The sequence below is a fragment of the Oryzias latipes genome, chromosome 4, assembly GCF_053564925.1.
Source record: "Oryzias latipes strain Hd-rR chromosome 4, Olatipes_Hd-rR_3.1".
Lineage (NCBI taxonomy): Eukaryota > Metazoa > Chordata > Actinopteri > Beloniformes > Adrianichthyidae > Oryzias > Oryzias latipes.
In genome coordinates, this window is record NC_136240.1 from 17,735,330 (window position 1) to 17,752,410 (window position 17,081).

Sequence of the window (17,081 nt, forward strand, 5' to 3'; positions counted from 1 at the left end):
ATTTGAAGAAGAAACCGCAGCTGTTTCAAAAGCTTGGCGTGGTCAATTGGTTTTCATTTGGAAAAAATTAAAGACTGTATGTGGTGACTAGTACTGGGCTGATTTGGCAAGCAAACATGTTGCCAAATTCTGTCCTGTATTATTTAAAAAAGAGAGAGCAAGATAAATGGTTCATACACCTACTTAAACAATCCCTGAAAGGCCATTTTTAATTAACAATGATGCGTTCTTAGGGAGCATTTTTAATCTTTAATACAAAATAAGTTCCTAAAAAGTTGGCTCATAAAAACAGTTACCTGGTGCACATGTCATTCATTCATTCATTCTATTAACCGTTTATTCCCTTTTGGGGTCACGGGGTTGCCGGAGCCTATCCCAGCCACTTGGGCGTAGGCAAGGGATACCCTGGACTGGTCGCCAGTCTGTCGCAGGGTAGAATATCCTCAATCACACATCCATACACTCTCACACCTATGGACAATTTAGAGTTGTCAATCAACCTATGTAGCATGTTTTTGGACAGTGGGAGGAAGCCGGAGACCCCGGAGAAAACCCACGCTTGTACAGGGAGAACATGCAAACTCCACACAGAAAGGTCCCCCATTGATGTTGTATTTTTCATGTCCCCCAGCTGGGACTTGAACTGGGGGCCTTCTTGCTGTGAGGCAAGAGCGCTAACCACTGCGCCACCGTGCAGCCCCCGGTGCACATGTCATGGATGCTAACTGTGAGGAAACTGGATTTTCTAGAAAGGACTGTAATAATAAAAATAGTTAGGTTGGTTCGTTTCCCCTTTCAGTTTCCAGCACACAGAAATAATGAATAAGACTCAGAGACAGCTACTTAGCTTCAGTGTAGATTTACTCCGCACAAAACAGCACAGATTTGTACGCAGGGTTACAGACAGAAGAACAGGATCACAAGGTCTGAACCAGGTCTGAACAACGACACTCAGAACAGGGCTTGGTATATATACCTGACATTTACATATTCAAAAGATGGTCTGGGGATCTATGGTGTGAAAAACCCACCCACATGCTGTTGCAGGCTGGATACTTGAAGGTCATAAAGCTTCAAGTGTCAGATCTCTCTGATGTTCCCACAGACATTTGCCAGAGCACAAACACCAGAACACACAAAAAGTAAAAAGGGAGGATGAGGAGAAACTGTGAGGACAATAGCTTGTTTGTGCTGTCTTAGGGTGCAATATAATTTTGAGATGATAATACATGCTCAGTGAATTAAGTTTAAACCATTAGTGTAATAAAAGGTATAGGTAAATGTAATAATAGTAAAAAAGGGAGTTTCTAACTATTCTATTTCTAATTATTCCTAACACTAACTATAGACACGCGTCCGTTTAAAGTTTTAGAATCAAAACTACAGGAGGGTCAATTTTACTATATTGACATTTTCATTTTCATTGAGTAACACTGAAGTAAAATAGAACTGCTTTGCTTGCCAAGCAGATACGATAGTCGATGGTAACTCTGTGAACAGACTGAGATCCAGCTGTGTCAAACAGAAAGTCATTGGGTTGTCCCTTGAGAGGCAGGGAGGAGAGAGCTGGTCGATAGTGGTCATTTGTACCTTAGGTTTTTGCCATTTTAGATCTTTTTATTGTAGCACACAGTACCAACCTTTGAAAAAAGGGGTATGGAATATGTATGCTCCAATCGAGTAACTGAAAAACAGTAGTGACTATTAATTCTCAGATTTCAAAAGAAGCAGTTGTTAAATGAGTAGAGAGGGTTAATTTTTGTAATTAGCCGTATTACAGTGTTTTTGCCAAATTTTAAAGAGTGTATTTCTTGCATAACAAGCTTTAAAAATAAGAACATTTGTGACTTAAATCTTCATCTTGTAGCTAACCTCTTCCACACAGCAGCATAGTGCATGTGTTCCTGTCTGGCTCAAATACTTAAAATATTCATAGTGTTCTTGTCAGAACACATTTGTGCACCTTCACTGAGCAAATCTCTAGAAACTGGAGGGGCCAAATCCACACACAGGAGGACTCTGTAACATGATGACTGTGTTCCTCACCATCAACTAAAGCGGATACAAAATCGTTTTTTTTTTTTTTTTTACTTGTCCTGTCCAACAGCTAGGCAGGCAGATGAGAGCTGAGGGCTTATTGTGTTGGACATATTTTACTTTAACAAGAGGGGTTATTAATCTTCAGACAAACCAGAGGTATGTCTGAATAAACCCCTTTTGTAATTGAGGCCAAACTTTATTAATTTCAACCATGTTTGAAAATCTTTGGTGTTGGACCGGACGGAAAAGGAAAGAAGGGAAGAAGAGAGAGGGATGTTAGAGGGGGGGGGGGGGGGGTGATAGTGAGAGGGGGGGTAAGACCATGAAGCAGCATAGAGCAGACAGGTTTACTGGTTGTTTATCATTACGGTACGGTTCAAATGTAGTACAAAAAGGGCGGGGCCTGTTCGCACACACTCAAAAAAAAAAAGTTCAATTTATCTTGACATGTTCACAAAGTTTTTGGATCTCCTAAGGCATGCAGGGTTTGAAAAAACATAGTATTACTGTATAATTTTCTTAAAGTGATATAATATGGGGTACATTCTTTACCCTTATAATTAAGTACACTCTTGTCCGCTTTTATGTTTCCTTTATGTTTCCACTCAACAACAACAGCAACAATGGAGGTCATCCAGCAGCTCATTTTTTTCAGCTTGGCTTTTGGTATTTCTTATATACAAAGCATTTAATGTTGTTTGAGAGGAGATTGTGGGCCGCAAGAGAAAAACAGCCACTTCCTTGAAGCTTTTTTGTTGTAATGACCTTCAGCCACTCAACCAGTCTCAACAGCTGCATGTAGAACTGGTGTATGGGAAACCAGGGTTTGTTTCCGAGGGGCTGCAATGAGCCTCATCTAGTCGGTCTTTGGGAAAGATCCTTGACTGCATAAGAGAACTGGACTTAGCAGTCCCTCACGTTCCAAACAGGAAGTACTCAATGGCTCCAAGAAGACAAAATCTCAAAGACTTCTACAGAGAAATCAACAGCTATTGCTCAGTCATTATATTTATCAGAATAACAATTATTATTTTTAATTGTTTTCCAATATATTTTTTCTCTATAGCAAGTTATTCATGTTATCAATTGACCAATCAGATGCCTCAATAAGCATCTGGTGCCCACTGGCTCCCATTTCCATTTGGACAGATTCTCCCGAGCCCGCTTTCAGTGGAAGGAGTGTGGACTTTGAACATGCTTACTCTTGATTGGCAACAGTAGTTGCTATGGAAACGTTGACTCAAAAAAAACTAAGACCAATAACAGTCATCTGGCTCCATCATGGCAACATTTGTATCATGGAAAAATAGCAACTGAATCGGCTTCATTTCGGTGAGCCAGAAGTAAGAAGTTTTTTATGGGTGACGTCACACTCCCTCAGTCCTGTTCTCTAATAGAATTAATGGGCAAGACCCGTCGTGCTACTGCCTAACTATGTAGCCACAAGTCTGGGTCCCCCTTCGTCGGTCCCCAGGCGGACAAAATACAGGGTTTATTCAGGAAGGGCATCCGATGTCAGAATTTCTGCCAAACCACCTGAACGAATCAGTGAAAGCTGATTTGCTGTGGCAACCCCTAAAAGGATATGCCGAAAGGTGAACAACAATGTACTATTGTGCTTTAGGTAAAGTATAAGACACATTTATGTATTGTTTAGACACACTGTATGATAAACCACTAACCATTTTTTTCTTTAAAAATTCTTTAAACAGTTTTCAATTTTATTTATAACTCATGAAAGGAACTGCACTGCACTAGATTTTGTTTTAAGAGTTTTTATTACAAACTGTTAGACTACTTTGACCTTTATCCTGTTTGGTCCTTGAGGCTATTAGCTCATGCAGGTGCCTCTTCTTAGAACTCTGGTGAAGTGAAATATGATGCAAGCTTCGGCCCCTGGCAACCAACCATTAAATGTGTTTGCTACGAGTGAGAAATAACTCCTTTAACCTTGTTCGGAATTTCATCTTTTTTTTATGGAGGAAAGCACAAAGTGTGGTAAAATTGTTAGCAAAAATGCTATCATGGGGACGTGGTAAACCTGCTTTCCAAAAAAGTGATCTGAAATTGCTCAGTGACTTCATCTAAATGTTCATGTTAAATCTAAAGGCAAGATTTCAATTAAAGAGCATTAAGCTCATAGTGCAGACATACACACAGGCTACCAAATCAGTATAAGAGAGATTCCTTTAATCTACGGTAATGGATTTACTGACGTGTTTCGGAAGTACTAAGCTTCATCCAGTAGAGAAGTATAAAGGCTCGCCTACCTACAGTGACGTCTGTGCAGCACCAGTACGGGTTTAACCTTGATGTTCCTTCTTGACAGACAATAAATAAATTATTGAGGAGAGTTCTTTCAAACTTGCTTTTGGGAAAAGAGACAGATTAAGTGCAGATTAGAAACAATTTGGTAATTTCTTCATTGAAATTATGACCTGTAAAAAGACAGCATTATGTGCTACCAGGGCATAGCAGAATTTACTAAGCAGAGAAAGTGTACCTATGTACTGTTTTGCCAAAATGTTTTTAGAGGTTGCAAAATTTTACAAAATTATCAAAAAAAAACATTTTGCAATAAGATTTTTTTAAGGATTAAATTGACAGAAAATTACCTTTTAAAATATATTTCTCGTACATGGTCTCATCACGTATTGAAAAATATGTTGTTGTTTTTTTATCCATCTTAAACTAATCTAAACCCCTATCATACAGAACAAGGAAAGTACAAAAGACAGAAACATTCCTTTTAAATCTATCACATAAAGGTTATTTGTGTAGTTTACCATAATCTATGTTGACTGTATAAACAAATAAAAGAAGAGACAAAGAAAAAAACATAATAAACATGCCCATAAAACTTTAAATATCGGAGAGAGGGACATAGTGGCATCATGTGTCAACCAGCACTAGACAAAATGGGTCTAAAGTGGTTTTAGACAGAGGCAATTTAATAAATACTCCCCTTGTTTAATGAGCAGGGTGTTTTGGAGTTTCTGACCCACGGCTGCTAAGGAGCAATTACCCCACTGTTTGCACATTGACCATGGGACATCTAACAGATGTTGGCAAGCAGAACACAGAACTCTCCTGGGTTGGTGCCGTCTTAAAAGGTCACTTGAAATTTTAGGCTGTAAAGCCATTGATTGTGCTAAAAACAGACTACAAAAGCTTTAAATTGATTCTTAAACAGTGCTGAAAGGGGAGTGCAAAATGTGTACTTTTCTTCCTTCTTTGGTAAAATTGTAAAAAGAAATTAATTAAATTATGTCTGTGTGAAAATTTTTAGTTTTTTTTTTCATGTTCTTAGGATGCCATATATTTTTTGGTTTTTAGTATAGATTGTCCCATTTCTCTTGGTTCTCAGTTTCAGGGTGGTATGGTTTATATTGTAGTTATTCTAGCTCTATAATGTATCATAATTCATTTATCATACAACGCCCCTAAATTCCTCAGTTATATCCATTTTTGATAAAGGTTTACTCTTTTTTTGTTACTTATTTTTTTCGTTTTATGTTAAATGATATGCTTTTATTTTTTACAACACTGCCTATTCTTCACTATTTTAAAGGTCCACTCCAATCACCTTGTGATCTATTTTAAAGCACTCCCAGTGGTCTTTTAATTATGATTATACCATTTTTAGCCAAAACATGTCATTTTCTAAGACATAGTATCTGCCGAGTGGCAGGAGTTCAGTAGAAAGTCACATCTGAGCTGTGACTGTTGGCGGAAAGTAAGCCTGTACTCATTTTCCATCATCCCTTTATTTACACTGTCTCCCACTAGCTTACAGCCCCTAACAACCTTTACCAGTGCAACAAAAATGGCGAGGAATATCAGATCCAGCTGTACAGTTTTGAGCTAGATGCCTGCTCGAACAAGGAAAACAAAGACATGCATCCATTTGTCTGCAAGTGGATGCATCAGAATGGAGCGGAGCGGGGAGGAGCTTTTGGCTTGTAGAGTTTACGTTACAGCTACCAGCTCTTTCAAACTTTCGCCTGCTCCTAATTCACAAAAATTTGAATAAAGAAATACTCAGAAACACAATTTTAAGCTATTTTGACTTAAATATGTCCTCCTTAAGAAAAATATGCCATGTTAAGCATGTTAAAACACCAAAACCACTGTTTTTTTGAGTGGTTCTTTGATTAAGTTTCCCTCTTTTTTGTCGCCAATGCATGTATTTACTTTTAACAGCAATGCTTCTTCAGTATATTAAAAGCGCAACAATTCCTAAAATGTTCAAGTCTTAAATATTTAAGTAAGTGTTGTTTTCACTTTTTTATTTGATTCAAATTTTGTTCTATAACCTCTTTGTTTTGATAGTATTTGGCTTTTATTTAATATTAATTTACGGGCATGCCCACACCCTGAATATATGCCTACTTTTGTAAGCTTTGATTAATCCCTTTTTAATAATTGTTATTTGGTATGAAATCCAATTTACAAAGTTCGGTGCGTGTCCGCTCAGAAAGCCATCCACGTCGGATTTTTTCCTGCGTCTGCTTTCGTCGAGTAGGGCTCCTCAAGACCCACCCACCACCGATGACGTCACGCGTCAATCGGGAGCGCGCTTTTTTCCCCCTTTTTTTTTATAGCGGGTGCTCTCTCTCCCTCTGTCAGATCTAGTCCAGACCAGACGGAGAGTGGACGTGTAGCTTCTGGAGAAGAGGAAGAGGCTCCTATCGACCATCAACCCCCCACTCAACAAGTCGAGCTTGTAGCCGCTTTGCGTCTCTCCTCCGAACAGGACCAACACTCTGAATTTGCATTAAATATGCCTAACATCATCTGTTGTCAAACGCCTCAGGTAAGGCTTTTTCGCCGGGTATGAAGATTGGCATGAGGCTCACTTGTGTTAGGACGGCGCTTAATGCTCCGCTTAAGGACTTTGCTAGTGAAGCAGTATGCGTTAGATTTATGTATGAACGACGTGAGAGAAAATCTCACGGAAATGTAATAAAGCAAAACCGCGGACATGTCACAACCCGCCATTTCCCGCGTAACTGTTGAAGCCGTCAACATTTACGAGACAGTTGCAAAACGTTACCCTAAAAATCCCGGACACAATTTTAACGTATGTGCCATGGTTTATTGCATATCGGTCGTCTGGGGTGATTTCCCCACCCGTCGGCAGGCGGGCGGGCAGCGGGGTTTCTTCTCAGCTCGACAGCTACCACCACCATGCCCTAGCTTCCGTCCCACCCCCACCTCGTTTGGGTGCGCGAACCGCTTCTCTGTACATTTTTCTTCGAATTCTTAAAATAATATATATGATATATAATCGCTTTCGTTAATACACAACTCAGCACTCAGGTTGGGGTCTCCCCTCGCTGACCCAATTTCTGTCGGGCTCGTGCTTAATGTCGCGTGGTCAGACTTCACGGCCCTGGTTTAGACAGGGGCATGTCTGTGCGTTTTAGGCAACGGAGAACATGAGAAACCACCCCTGTTGAGCGGTGGGGGTAGGATTGGGCTGCATGGAAACAACTATCCTTATCCCACACTTAAATTTATGATTTAATAGAATATGTGGGATGTTAGCAGCTTTTGTGCAGTTTTTACTGGGAGTTGTACTAATTAGGAAATGCAGCAGACATTTTTAGTCTAATTTGACCTTTTGTGTCATTAACATATTTTAAGGGATCTAAAAATAAATATGAAGTATGGCTCAAATCCAAACAAGAACCCCTTTGTCAAATATAAAATATAGTTATTTTAATTGGATTTCTTTTTTCTTTTCTTTCAATGGTTTATAATAGTTTTAGTGGCGGATAAATGGTGTGTTGTGGTTTTAAAACGATAAACATGCAGTGTTGTGGTACCTTTCCGTGCATGCAGTTGTATTTCCTTCATGTCCAAATTTGAGCTGTAAATTTCCACTGAGGGTGAATAGTGTTGCAATGCCTGTTTTAGCCGCCGGGGGGCGTCTGAAAAGCATTGATTATTTAGCCCAGAGTCGCTCTTTAGTGTCTGGTCAATCAGATGGAATAACGGGCAGAGAAACGCGCTGTTACCCTTCTGTGCCACAATCAGCCTATGCAGTTTCAAACTATTGTTCTTGTTGCTTTGTTCCACCGTCAAAACGACGAATTCACGCAGAACTAAAGCCTGTTAGGTGCTTTTTTTAGTTTGAGAATTTAGGATGATCTGAATATGTTTTGATTTATTCAAATGTTTTTGGTTAAACAAACCGGCTCGTTTATATTTCTTTTATGCAGCCAATAAAAAAAAAAAAAGTTAGATGGGTATAATATATATTTGAACAATTGTGGCTCATTCCAGCTATACTCAGGAGCTTTCTGGAAAACTGAGGGTGTGGTTTTGCTTTAGGTAGCTGGGGTTGAGGCTGAGAAGCAAGGTTTGTTCAGCTTCACTCAGTCATGTGGAGAAGTTTAGCATTTGAGCCTTCAGAAGATTCCTCTGTCAGATGTTATGCAAGGACTCAAAACTAGGTCAGCTTCCTCCATCTCCATCCAGAGTGGATGGAGGCTTGCTGGGAGACAACATGAAGCTTTTGCTTTTTCACTCCTTTTGGATTTAACTTTGGACTTACAGATGGTTTTTTTTTTAATCTGTGGTGACTTTAAAAAAATGACTTAATTTGCAGTCATGGCTCTTTGCTTCTCCGGCAGTAAACTGATGAGAACAATTATTAGATCCTGATCCTTTTCTTGGACATTTTCTGGGTTTTAAGGATTGGTGAAATTAAATTGACAATCAGTGACCACTGTGATTCTGTAAACACCCCCCCCCCCCTCCCTCCCCTCCGTTAGAACGGGTGTGGAAATCTATTGTTTATTTTCATTTCGCACATTGGTCACTCCTGATGTGGTGGGGGGGGGGGTGTCACTGTAAGGAAAAAGGCGAATGATGGGACGACTTCTGTTATGTCCACTCTTAGATTCTTCATTATAAGGCATTTTAGCAATAATGTGAGCTTACGGAAGCATTGGATCCCATAGAAGATCAGTTGTTTCGACTGGAGTTGGGAGATAATTATAATTAACCACATGAAATTTTGTCATATTAGGAAAAAACTTGCTTAAAAATCAAAACGCTTATGTGGCTCTTGTGTTTTCTCTTAGGTTATAATGTACGACAAACAAAGAATAAGTACTACTCTATAGCCAACGGGATCCCGAGGACTTGATTACAGTCGCTTCAAGCCTGGTAGTTTGTCCGTGCGGCTGCTCCCACTCCCCCTTCTGCTCACCAGTGCAGTCGGCTGGCATTTCTTCTGACAACTTTCCATCCCTCTCCTTGGGTGAAGAAGACACGGTTCCACTGTGATCCTTGTTTGCTTCCCCGATTTTCAACATTTGGCTCCTGTTCTACCTTGGATTGGCATTATTCCTTTAGGTAAGACTGACTAATGCTTGGATTGCTGATGTGGAACGCATGTTACAGACCCGCTGTCTTAATCTTCTTACGTGGATTTGTTCCTCGATGATCACTGTTGCACATTTTAAAGGATTTTTCTTTGACCTGGTTGATGCTACTTCACATCATATGGATTTGCTTTTTCAGAGGCAATACAAACTAACCAACATGACTCCAAACGGCTTTTTGATCTTTGAGGATGAGAATTTCATGGATTCCACTGTGGCCAAAATGAATGCTCTGAGAAAGAGTGGTCAGTTCTGTGACGTTAGACTGCAGGTAGGTGTTTATTCCCGAGAAAATAAAGTGAAAATTGTCAAACTTGTATAATTTTTCATTCATGCATTTTTATCCAGGTGTGTGGCCATGAGCTGATGGCTCACCGTGCTGTTCTGGCTTGCTGCAGTCCCTACTTGTTTGAGATCTTTAACAGTGACGTTGAAGCTCACGGAGTCTCACATGTCACCTTCGAGGATTTGAACCCAGAGGCCGTGGAAGTCTTGCTCAACTACGCTTACACTGCCCAGTTAGTGTCATCTTTGCTCTTTTGAGCTTCTGCTTCTGTCTTAATTTCTTATCCGTGCACCCCTGTTGGCTTTATCTAAGCAGTTGTCACTTTGTTTAACTGCAGACTGAAAGCAGATAAGGAGCTTGTCAAGGATGTCTACTCTGCTGCCAAGAGGTTCAAGATGGAACGAGTCAAACAGGTATTTAACTATTTGTGCTTGAATATTCTCGATGGTTCAGACTTAAAACAGTTCAATGTAAATGTTTCTCTTTTTCTCAGATTTGTGGCGACTACCTGCTGTCTAAAATGGATTCTCAGAACGCCATCTCCTTCCGGAACTTTGCCAGCTCCATGGGGGATGGTAGACTTGTGGCCAAGGTGGACGCCTTCATCCAAGACCATTTACTGGACGTGTCCGAACAGGACGACTTTCTTAAACTTCCCCGTCTCAAGGTAAGAGCTAACATGTGTAAAGATGTATTTATCGTCCATCGACGTTTAGTTATGCTGTCTTATTACTTAAGGATTTTTTTTTTTTAAATAAAAAAACTCGGATGTTAAACCCCATCTAACTGTAAACATCCTGTTACAGTTAGAAGTAATGCTAGAAGACAACCTGACTCTACCCAGCAACGGCAAGCTTTACTCAAAGGTGCTCAACTGGGTGCAGCGCTGCCTGTGGGAGAACGGAGAGCAACTGGAACAACTGATGGAGGAGGTCAGTACCAAAGCTCGCAGCAGTCTTAACTCTCAGACATATCTTCCTCTTTGCTGTGCCCCCCTCCCCCCAACACCCGTGGTTTTTTATGACATCAACATGTCATTAAGGGGGCTAAAACAGAACTCGCATGCCAATGTCATGCTGCTATTGTTTTTTTCCGTCTGATTTGAGGTTTTTGCAGTCAGACTCTGTATCCCTGATCTGTACTACAAATCAGAGGTGAGCAAATAAAGAGCTGCTGGTGGCTCTTTGTTATTATCATTATTTTTGTTTTTATTTGGGGTGAAGAAACCAGTTTTCTCCCAACGTTTTTTTTTTGGGGGGGGTTTTTCTGAGTGCATGGTTGGTTTACATACAACCCCATCTGAACATTACAGGGCTCGTCTCACCTGAAACTCACTCAAAAAGGTCTGGCACTTGATTCTGATTACCCACTGCCACTTTCACATCTAAACAGGTGCACATTTGTTCCTCCAGCACTAACAGGCACTCCTCCCCGTTGATTTATCTCTCCTGTAGGTTTATTAGCAGCAGCAGGGGACCAGACTGTGGATCCAGGACTGAGCCACCAGGGTAAATGAGTCAAAGAGAAAGAGGGAGGAAAGAAGTGCTACTGCCCTCTCAGCAGCTTCTCTTTGCAGCCAAGAACCACTGTGCCCCGTCTTTCCCTTCCACACATGCAAATGAACCCCATTTCAACTGAGTCATTGAGCACTCAACAAAACCAACCTATGAACACATCCAATTGGTCACCTTTCTGCTCAATGTTAAGCTAGCCCTTGGGTGATAAATCATTGCAGACAAGCAGGTAATTGTTCAGCCATTGCTTTCACGGTTTTTAGTAAAGGCTTTTTGTGATAAAGTAGCTAACTTCCTCACATAGATCAACACAAACAGATGGTTGTAGTCATGGTGGCCACCTTGCACAGCTTTGGCACTCTAGAATATTTTCCAGGCTTCAAAGGGAGCTTGAAGGCCACTTGCAGCTCTTCCTTGAAGACTTTTTTTTTTTTTTTTCCCTCAATGCAACCTTTCAGTTTTCACAAGCTCATTTTTTATAGATGAAATTTAAGGGGACCCCGCTGACAGACTGAGGAGCTCCTCCAGCTGAGATGCTGAAACTCACTCTGCAGTTCAAGTAGCATGTTTTTTTTTTGAACACCTGTAAAAGGAAGCTTTCCAAGGTCCAGGTGTTTGTCCCATACCTCCTTTCCTCTTCACAGCCCTGCCTCTCCCCCTCTTCTTCTACCCTCACACTGGGGTTATTAGTGCATTGCAATGGAGACAGCCACATGGGTGCGTTGTTCCTGTTTGTCTTTCAGGTGCAAACACTCTACTACTCACCTGATCATAAGCTGGTGGATGGAGGGCTGATGATTGAAGGGCACAGTGAGGTGTTTGGTGGCGAGGAGGACCACCTTCAGTTTGTGCAGGTACACAGCAGCGTGTGCCTGGCTTTGTTGTAGTGGCCGACCACAGTCTGCTTGACAGCGTGCAGTTATGTGTTGGCCATGCACAAATGCACTGCAGCCTGCTCAGTTTGAAGTTTCTCCTTGATTTAAAAGCCAGTTTTTCATCTTTTTGGTGGTTGTAAGAGAGAGTCACCAACCCCATGCTTTGTCACGGAAGGCCAAGGTCAGGCGTACAAGATGCACAGAAGGAAGCACGAGTTGTTTATTTTAATTTTTTTTTATTTCATATGAACAATCTATACTTAAGGATAGCCTTATTCTATAAATTCTCCTGGCTTCAAAGTTTTTTTTAACGGTTAGATCGTTTAAAATAATTGAATCTTAATGGATCTGCTTGTAGGTCCAAAAGTGTAGTTCCTAGTGTAAAAGCTCTGGGCTATGATTGCCTGGCCAGGGATGCATGGCGCTGTGGCGAAAGCTGGTTTTCTGTAGCTGCATTGTACTTTTGCAGAAGAAACCAGTACGGGAGAGTGCCCAGAGACAACTGAGCTGCAGCTCATCAGGAAGCCTATCGCCCTCAAACCAAGCAGCAAATTCCTCAAAACTATCTGGTAGAAGAGATTGGAAGTATATTGCCTCTGAGAAGACCACAAGTAAGTGACTTCAGTGGAAGATGGCGATGTCAAAATCTATAACACCAACGTTGAATGATCTCCTCTTGAAAATGAAACCCCCAGAGAACAACTACCTGTGTCTGGCGGTGCTGGACGGAGTGTTGTGTGTGATCTTTCTGCACGGCCGCAGCAGCCCCCAGACATCTCCATCTGCTACCCCCTGCCTGATGAAAAGTCTCAGCTTTGAGGTTCAGCCTGAGGAATCAGAAGAGCACCCGCTGTCCCCCATGCACTATGCCCGCTCTGGCCTGGGCACCGCCGCTCTGAACGGAAAGCTGATAGCAGCAGGTTCGCTTCAAGCCGCACAAAAAGTGAAACATTTCAGGGATGCAAAGTCAAGCCAACCTTGAACCTACTGTCTAATTCTGCAGGAGGTTACAACAGAGAAGAGTGTCTGAGGACTGTGGAGTGTTATGACCCCACGGAGGACCGCTGGACATTCATCGCACCAATGCGGACTCCGAGGGCTCGATTCCAGATGGCTGTGCTTATGGTAAAAGGCCATAGAATTTGCCTTTCAGTTTACCAAAAAAAAAATTTGTTGCAAATATTTTTCTTCTCCAAAAATCATATAAAAATAAACCAGTGTTTTTGAAATTTCTATTCTGTACTAATCAGAAAAGTTTCGCCACACAGGGTCAGCTGTTTGTGGTTGGAGGGTCCAATGGGCATTCGGATGAGCTGAATTCCGGGGAGACATACGATCCGCATACTGACGAGTGGATTCAGGTGCCAGAGTTGAGGACCAACCGCTGCAATGCTGGTTAGTTCACTGCTCACACACTAAACTATAACTTAGGATGGGAGTAACTGCCTTATTTGGTTGACCTTGTTGCTGCTGTTTATCTTTAAGGTGTCTGCGCCTTGAACAACAAACTTTATGTTGTGGGAGGATCAGACCCTTGCGGGCAGAAGGGCCTGAAGAACTGTGACGCTTTTGATCCTGTGAACAAATCCTGGTCCAACTGTGCCTCCCTTAACATCAGTAAGTATCCACTAGGCCTGCACAGGCTGGGTGGCACGGTTCGGCTGGGTGGCTCGGTTGGTAAGGTAACAAGCTACCATGCAGGAATCCAGGGTTCGATTCCCGGAGGGGAATAAGCAATGGTACTGGGGGGCAATTACCATATCAATGGCGAGCAGTTAACATCACCCAGTGGGGGTCCTTAGGCAAGGCCCTTAACACTACTGCCTCCCGAGCGCGGTTCAGCTGCAGCTCACCGCTCCCCCAAGGGATGGGTCAAATGCGGAGAAGAATTTCCCCATTGAGGGATGAATACAGTATAAATTTATTTAATTATTTATTAATCGCAAATTTATTGTTATCGCAATTTCAAGCTGGGCACTATCCATGTTGCAAAAGTTGGCGAAAATCGCAATAAATGGTAAACCTTGAATGTGCTAAAACAATCTCCATGGCAACTTGAACTAATTAATGAATTGAATAAATCCCTTTATGCATTTGACCAATGGGATGGAGCTTTTATGTTAGATGTTGCCATCCTAATTAGACGAGGGTCATTTGGAGAATAAGTTAAGGTATTTTCACTTTTATTTAAAATAAACTTTTGCAGTGAAATGGAAATGTTTTTGTTGTTTTTGGTTTTTGTTTATTTATCGCAAGTTATATCGTCATCGCAATATTGATCACTAATATCGCATATCGTGAGTTTTCCTCATATCGAGCAGCCCTAGTATCCACACTGTCTCACTCAAAGAGCATTTGTAGAACTATTACAATTACAATCCAAACATTTTACGAGTTTAAAATCTGATGAGATGAATGGTCGAAATAAAAAAAATCCAGCCTGGACGTAAACGTTGTTTTTGCTTACAGGGAGGCACCAGGCTGCAGTGTGTGAGTTGGATGGCTTCATGTATGCCATCGGAGGAGCAGAGTCGTGGAACTGCCTGAACACTGTGGAACGCTACAACCCTGACAACAACACCTGGACTCTGGTCGCTCCCATGAATGTGGCTCGTAGGGGAGCTGCTGTTGCTGTTCATGCAGGTGAGTCCACCCGCAGCCCAGGGAGCGCATTGGCCCAAGCAAAGCCTCAGTTCACCGAAACTCATTTCACAGGCAAACTTTTTGTCGTTGGTGGCTTTGACGGCTCCCGCGCTCTCCGCTGTGTGGAGGTGTACGACCCCAGCCGCAACGAGTGGAAAATGCTGGGCAGCATGACGTCATCACGCAGCAATGCAGGCGTGGCCGTGCTCGACGAGTCCATCTACGCCGTGGGGGGGTTTGACGGCAACGACTTCCTCAACACGGTGGAGGTGTACAACCTTGAGATGGACAAGTGGAACGACTGCGCATCCCCAGAAATCCCCATTGCTGAATAAAGAGGACGGAGTGGATTATGGGTTTTAGAGTTTCACAGCGCTTCACATTTCTTTTTCAAACTAACAGGCTTAGTGACGTAATCGTGTTTCGTGATATGTTTGTATGAACGGGTATGAGTGTGTTTGTTTGTGTGTGTATGTAAGGGGGGGGGTGTTCAGGAGAGGGTCTTCAGTGAAGACTAGCTTCATCTGGGCAGGTTGGGAAGGGGTCAGGAATGTGGTGACCCTTAGAAACATGGCGCCTTGCCCATTTTTCGTGCTGTAAATATAGTTTCTCTTTTTGTCAACTGCCAACATTTATAACACATTTAGTGCATTTCTTTTTCTCTTGAAGTTAAAGTTAGTCACTCGGAAGATTTATCAGATGAGCTTTCTACTATTGGCCACCTAAAGAATTAGTACGGTGTGTTCTGAGAGATTCTTCTTAAAACATGGTGTTGTGGAAATGTAATTCTGCTCACAGATTTTAGAGGTCATCAGTTTTAAGCCTTATTAGGTGTGTGAGTTAACAAACACCAGTCACAGGTTTTTGTGTCATTTTAAACAAACTGGATTGCTTTTTGAATCTTCAATGATGGCCTTTTTTTTATATTTTTATACACTGCTGATTTACCAGTTAAAACAATAGTAGTAGTAGCAGAGAGCTTAAGTCAGTGACTCTAACCAGTGCCAGATCTTTCTTTTTTGTTTGAGCACGCACCAGATGCGCACGACCATGCTTCTGCTATTTAAAGTTTTAATGCAAATTTCTTATTTGATGTAAGTAGAGATGCTGTTTACTGAAGACCCTTCCTTTTTTTGTTTTATAGTGTCAGGCATTGGCAGATTCTTCTAGAGCGAGAAACTTCATATTTGTAACATTTCTTAATTAATAAATCATTGAAACTCCTTTTTGTGTTGAGTTTATTTTGAAACAAAATTGTTTTTAAACTGATCAGAAACGACCTGTTTTATAATAGTTTCTGGCAGTCAGAAGAAAGTGTGTGCACGCCCTAAACCTAAGTCCTCTGTAGGTTAAGCCCACGCTGCAAACTAAATGGATTACTAGCTGTTGATTTAGTGACTCTACATTTAATTTAGGAAGGCTTCATCTGCTCCGAGCTCTGTTAAGGTTTGCCTCCTGGCCACTTTAATCTCAAATAGCTTTTTTTAGCCCTCACCAGTTCAGATTATTCTTAGTGACCCGAGCAGGAAGGCACGCTGACGGTCACTTCAGGATGTTCGATTGGAGATGTCTTGATCACCTTTGTGACCTGGCTGCCTGCTAGGGCTGCTTTAATCCCCACTCATTCACAAATTACACAGGTAATCTGCTAGTATGATGGTGTGTCACACAGGAAATAAGAAAACTGTTATGCTAATACCAGGTCCACCTTAATTATGCATGAAACATTTTACAAAAAAATCTAAACTTTCATGAAATATTAAATATTAGGAAAAAACATCAGGGGCTTTTTAATTTTTAAATGCTTTGTCTTGATTCCATCATTTTCTACTTAATCCTCAAATCCCATTAACGAGGTTGCCATGACATCAATGTAACCATTTCAATATAAAATATCAGATTTTTTTTTTAGGGGCAAGGGGGGGTCAAAAAGTGCTGATGTGGAGCAATGAAGCATAAAATTCATCTATCCTTCATCCGTTCTCCCTGTAGCTCCGCCTCCATGATGTCTCGTGCTTCTGTGTGTCACACCAGCACGGGCATAATCCCAATTTGCCTGCTGCCGTCACCTGCATCTAATCTCCTTATTCATCAGACACGCACGAGGCCTCATGTGGCCGTGTTTGGCTGTGACACAGGTGAACATTTATACATGGAAAGGATCTTAAATTACAGCCTTGTATTAGGGTGAAGCTTAAAGAAAACACTTACGTTTTTTGGTAATATGAATAAAAATTGAACTTGAATTAGTTTTTTTGCGGGGGAGGGGTGTTTTTACATTAAATAAATTCATTTAAACTACAGATGACTTAAAAACAACATTAAT

General features: G+C 41.4%; 1 protein-coding gene across 1 annotated transcript; it reads left to right on the forward strand.

Moving 5' to 3' along the window:
• The first annotated feature begins 6,539 nt into the window (after positions 1 to 6,539).
• On the forward strand, positions 6,540 to 15,979 carry ivns1abpa (influenza virus NS1A binding protein a). The gene is made up of 15 exons (XM_004067942.4): positions 6,540 to 6,856; positions 9,135 to 9,408; positions 9,577 to 9,708; positions 9,786 to 9,955; positions 10,061 to 10,136; positions 10,217 to 10,390; positions 10,530 to 10,655; positions 11,981 to 12,091; positions 12,582 to 12,723; positions 12,808 to 13,032; positions 13,116 to 13,237; positions 13,381 to 13,507; positions 13,598 to 13,729; positions 14,582 to 14,755; positions 14,828 to 15,979. The coding sequence occupies exons 3-15, from the start codon at positions 9,598 to 9,600 to the stop codon at positions 15,088 to 15,090; spliced, it is 1,953 nt and encodes a 650-aa protein (XP_004067990.1). The 5' UTR covers positions 6,540 to 6,856; positions 9,135 to 9,408; positions 9,577 to 9,597; the 3' UTR covers positions 15,091 to 15,979.
• The last annotated feature ends 1,102 nt before the right edge of the window (positions 15,980 to 17,081 follow it).

Bases quoted from the DNA above. Each gene is read 5' to 3' on its own strand.
- ivns1abpa (XM_004067942.4), top strand. From the start codon at position 9,598: ATGACTCCAAACGGCTTTTTGATCTTTGAGGATGAGAATTTCATGGAT. The intron at 13,508-13,597 runs GTTAGTTCACTG...TTTATCTTTAAG, and splicing joins GACCAACCGCTGCAATGCTG to GTGTCTGCGCCTTGAACAAC. The intron at 14,756-14,827 runs GTGAGTCCACCC...CTCATTTCACAG, and splicing joins TGCTGTTGCTGTTCATGCAG to GCAAACTTTTTGTCGTTGGT.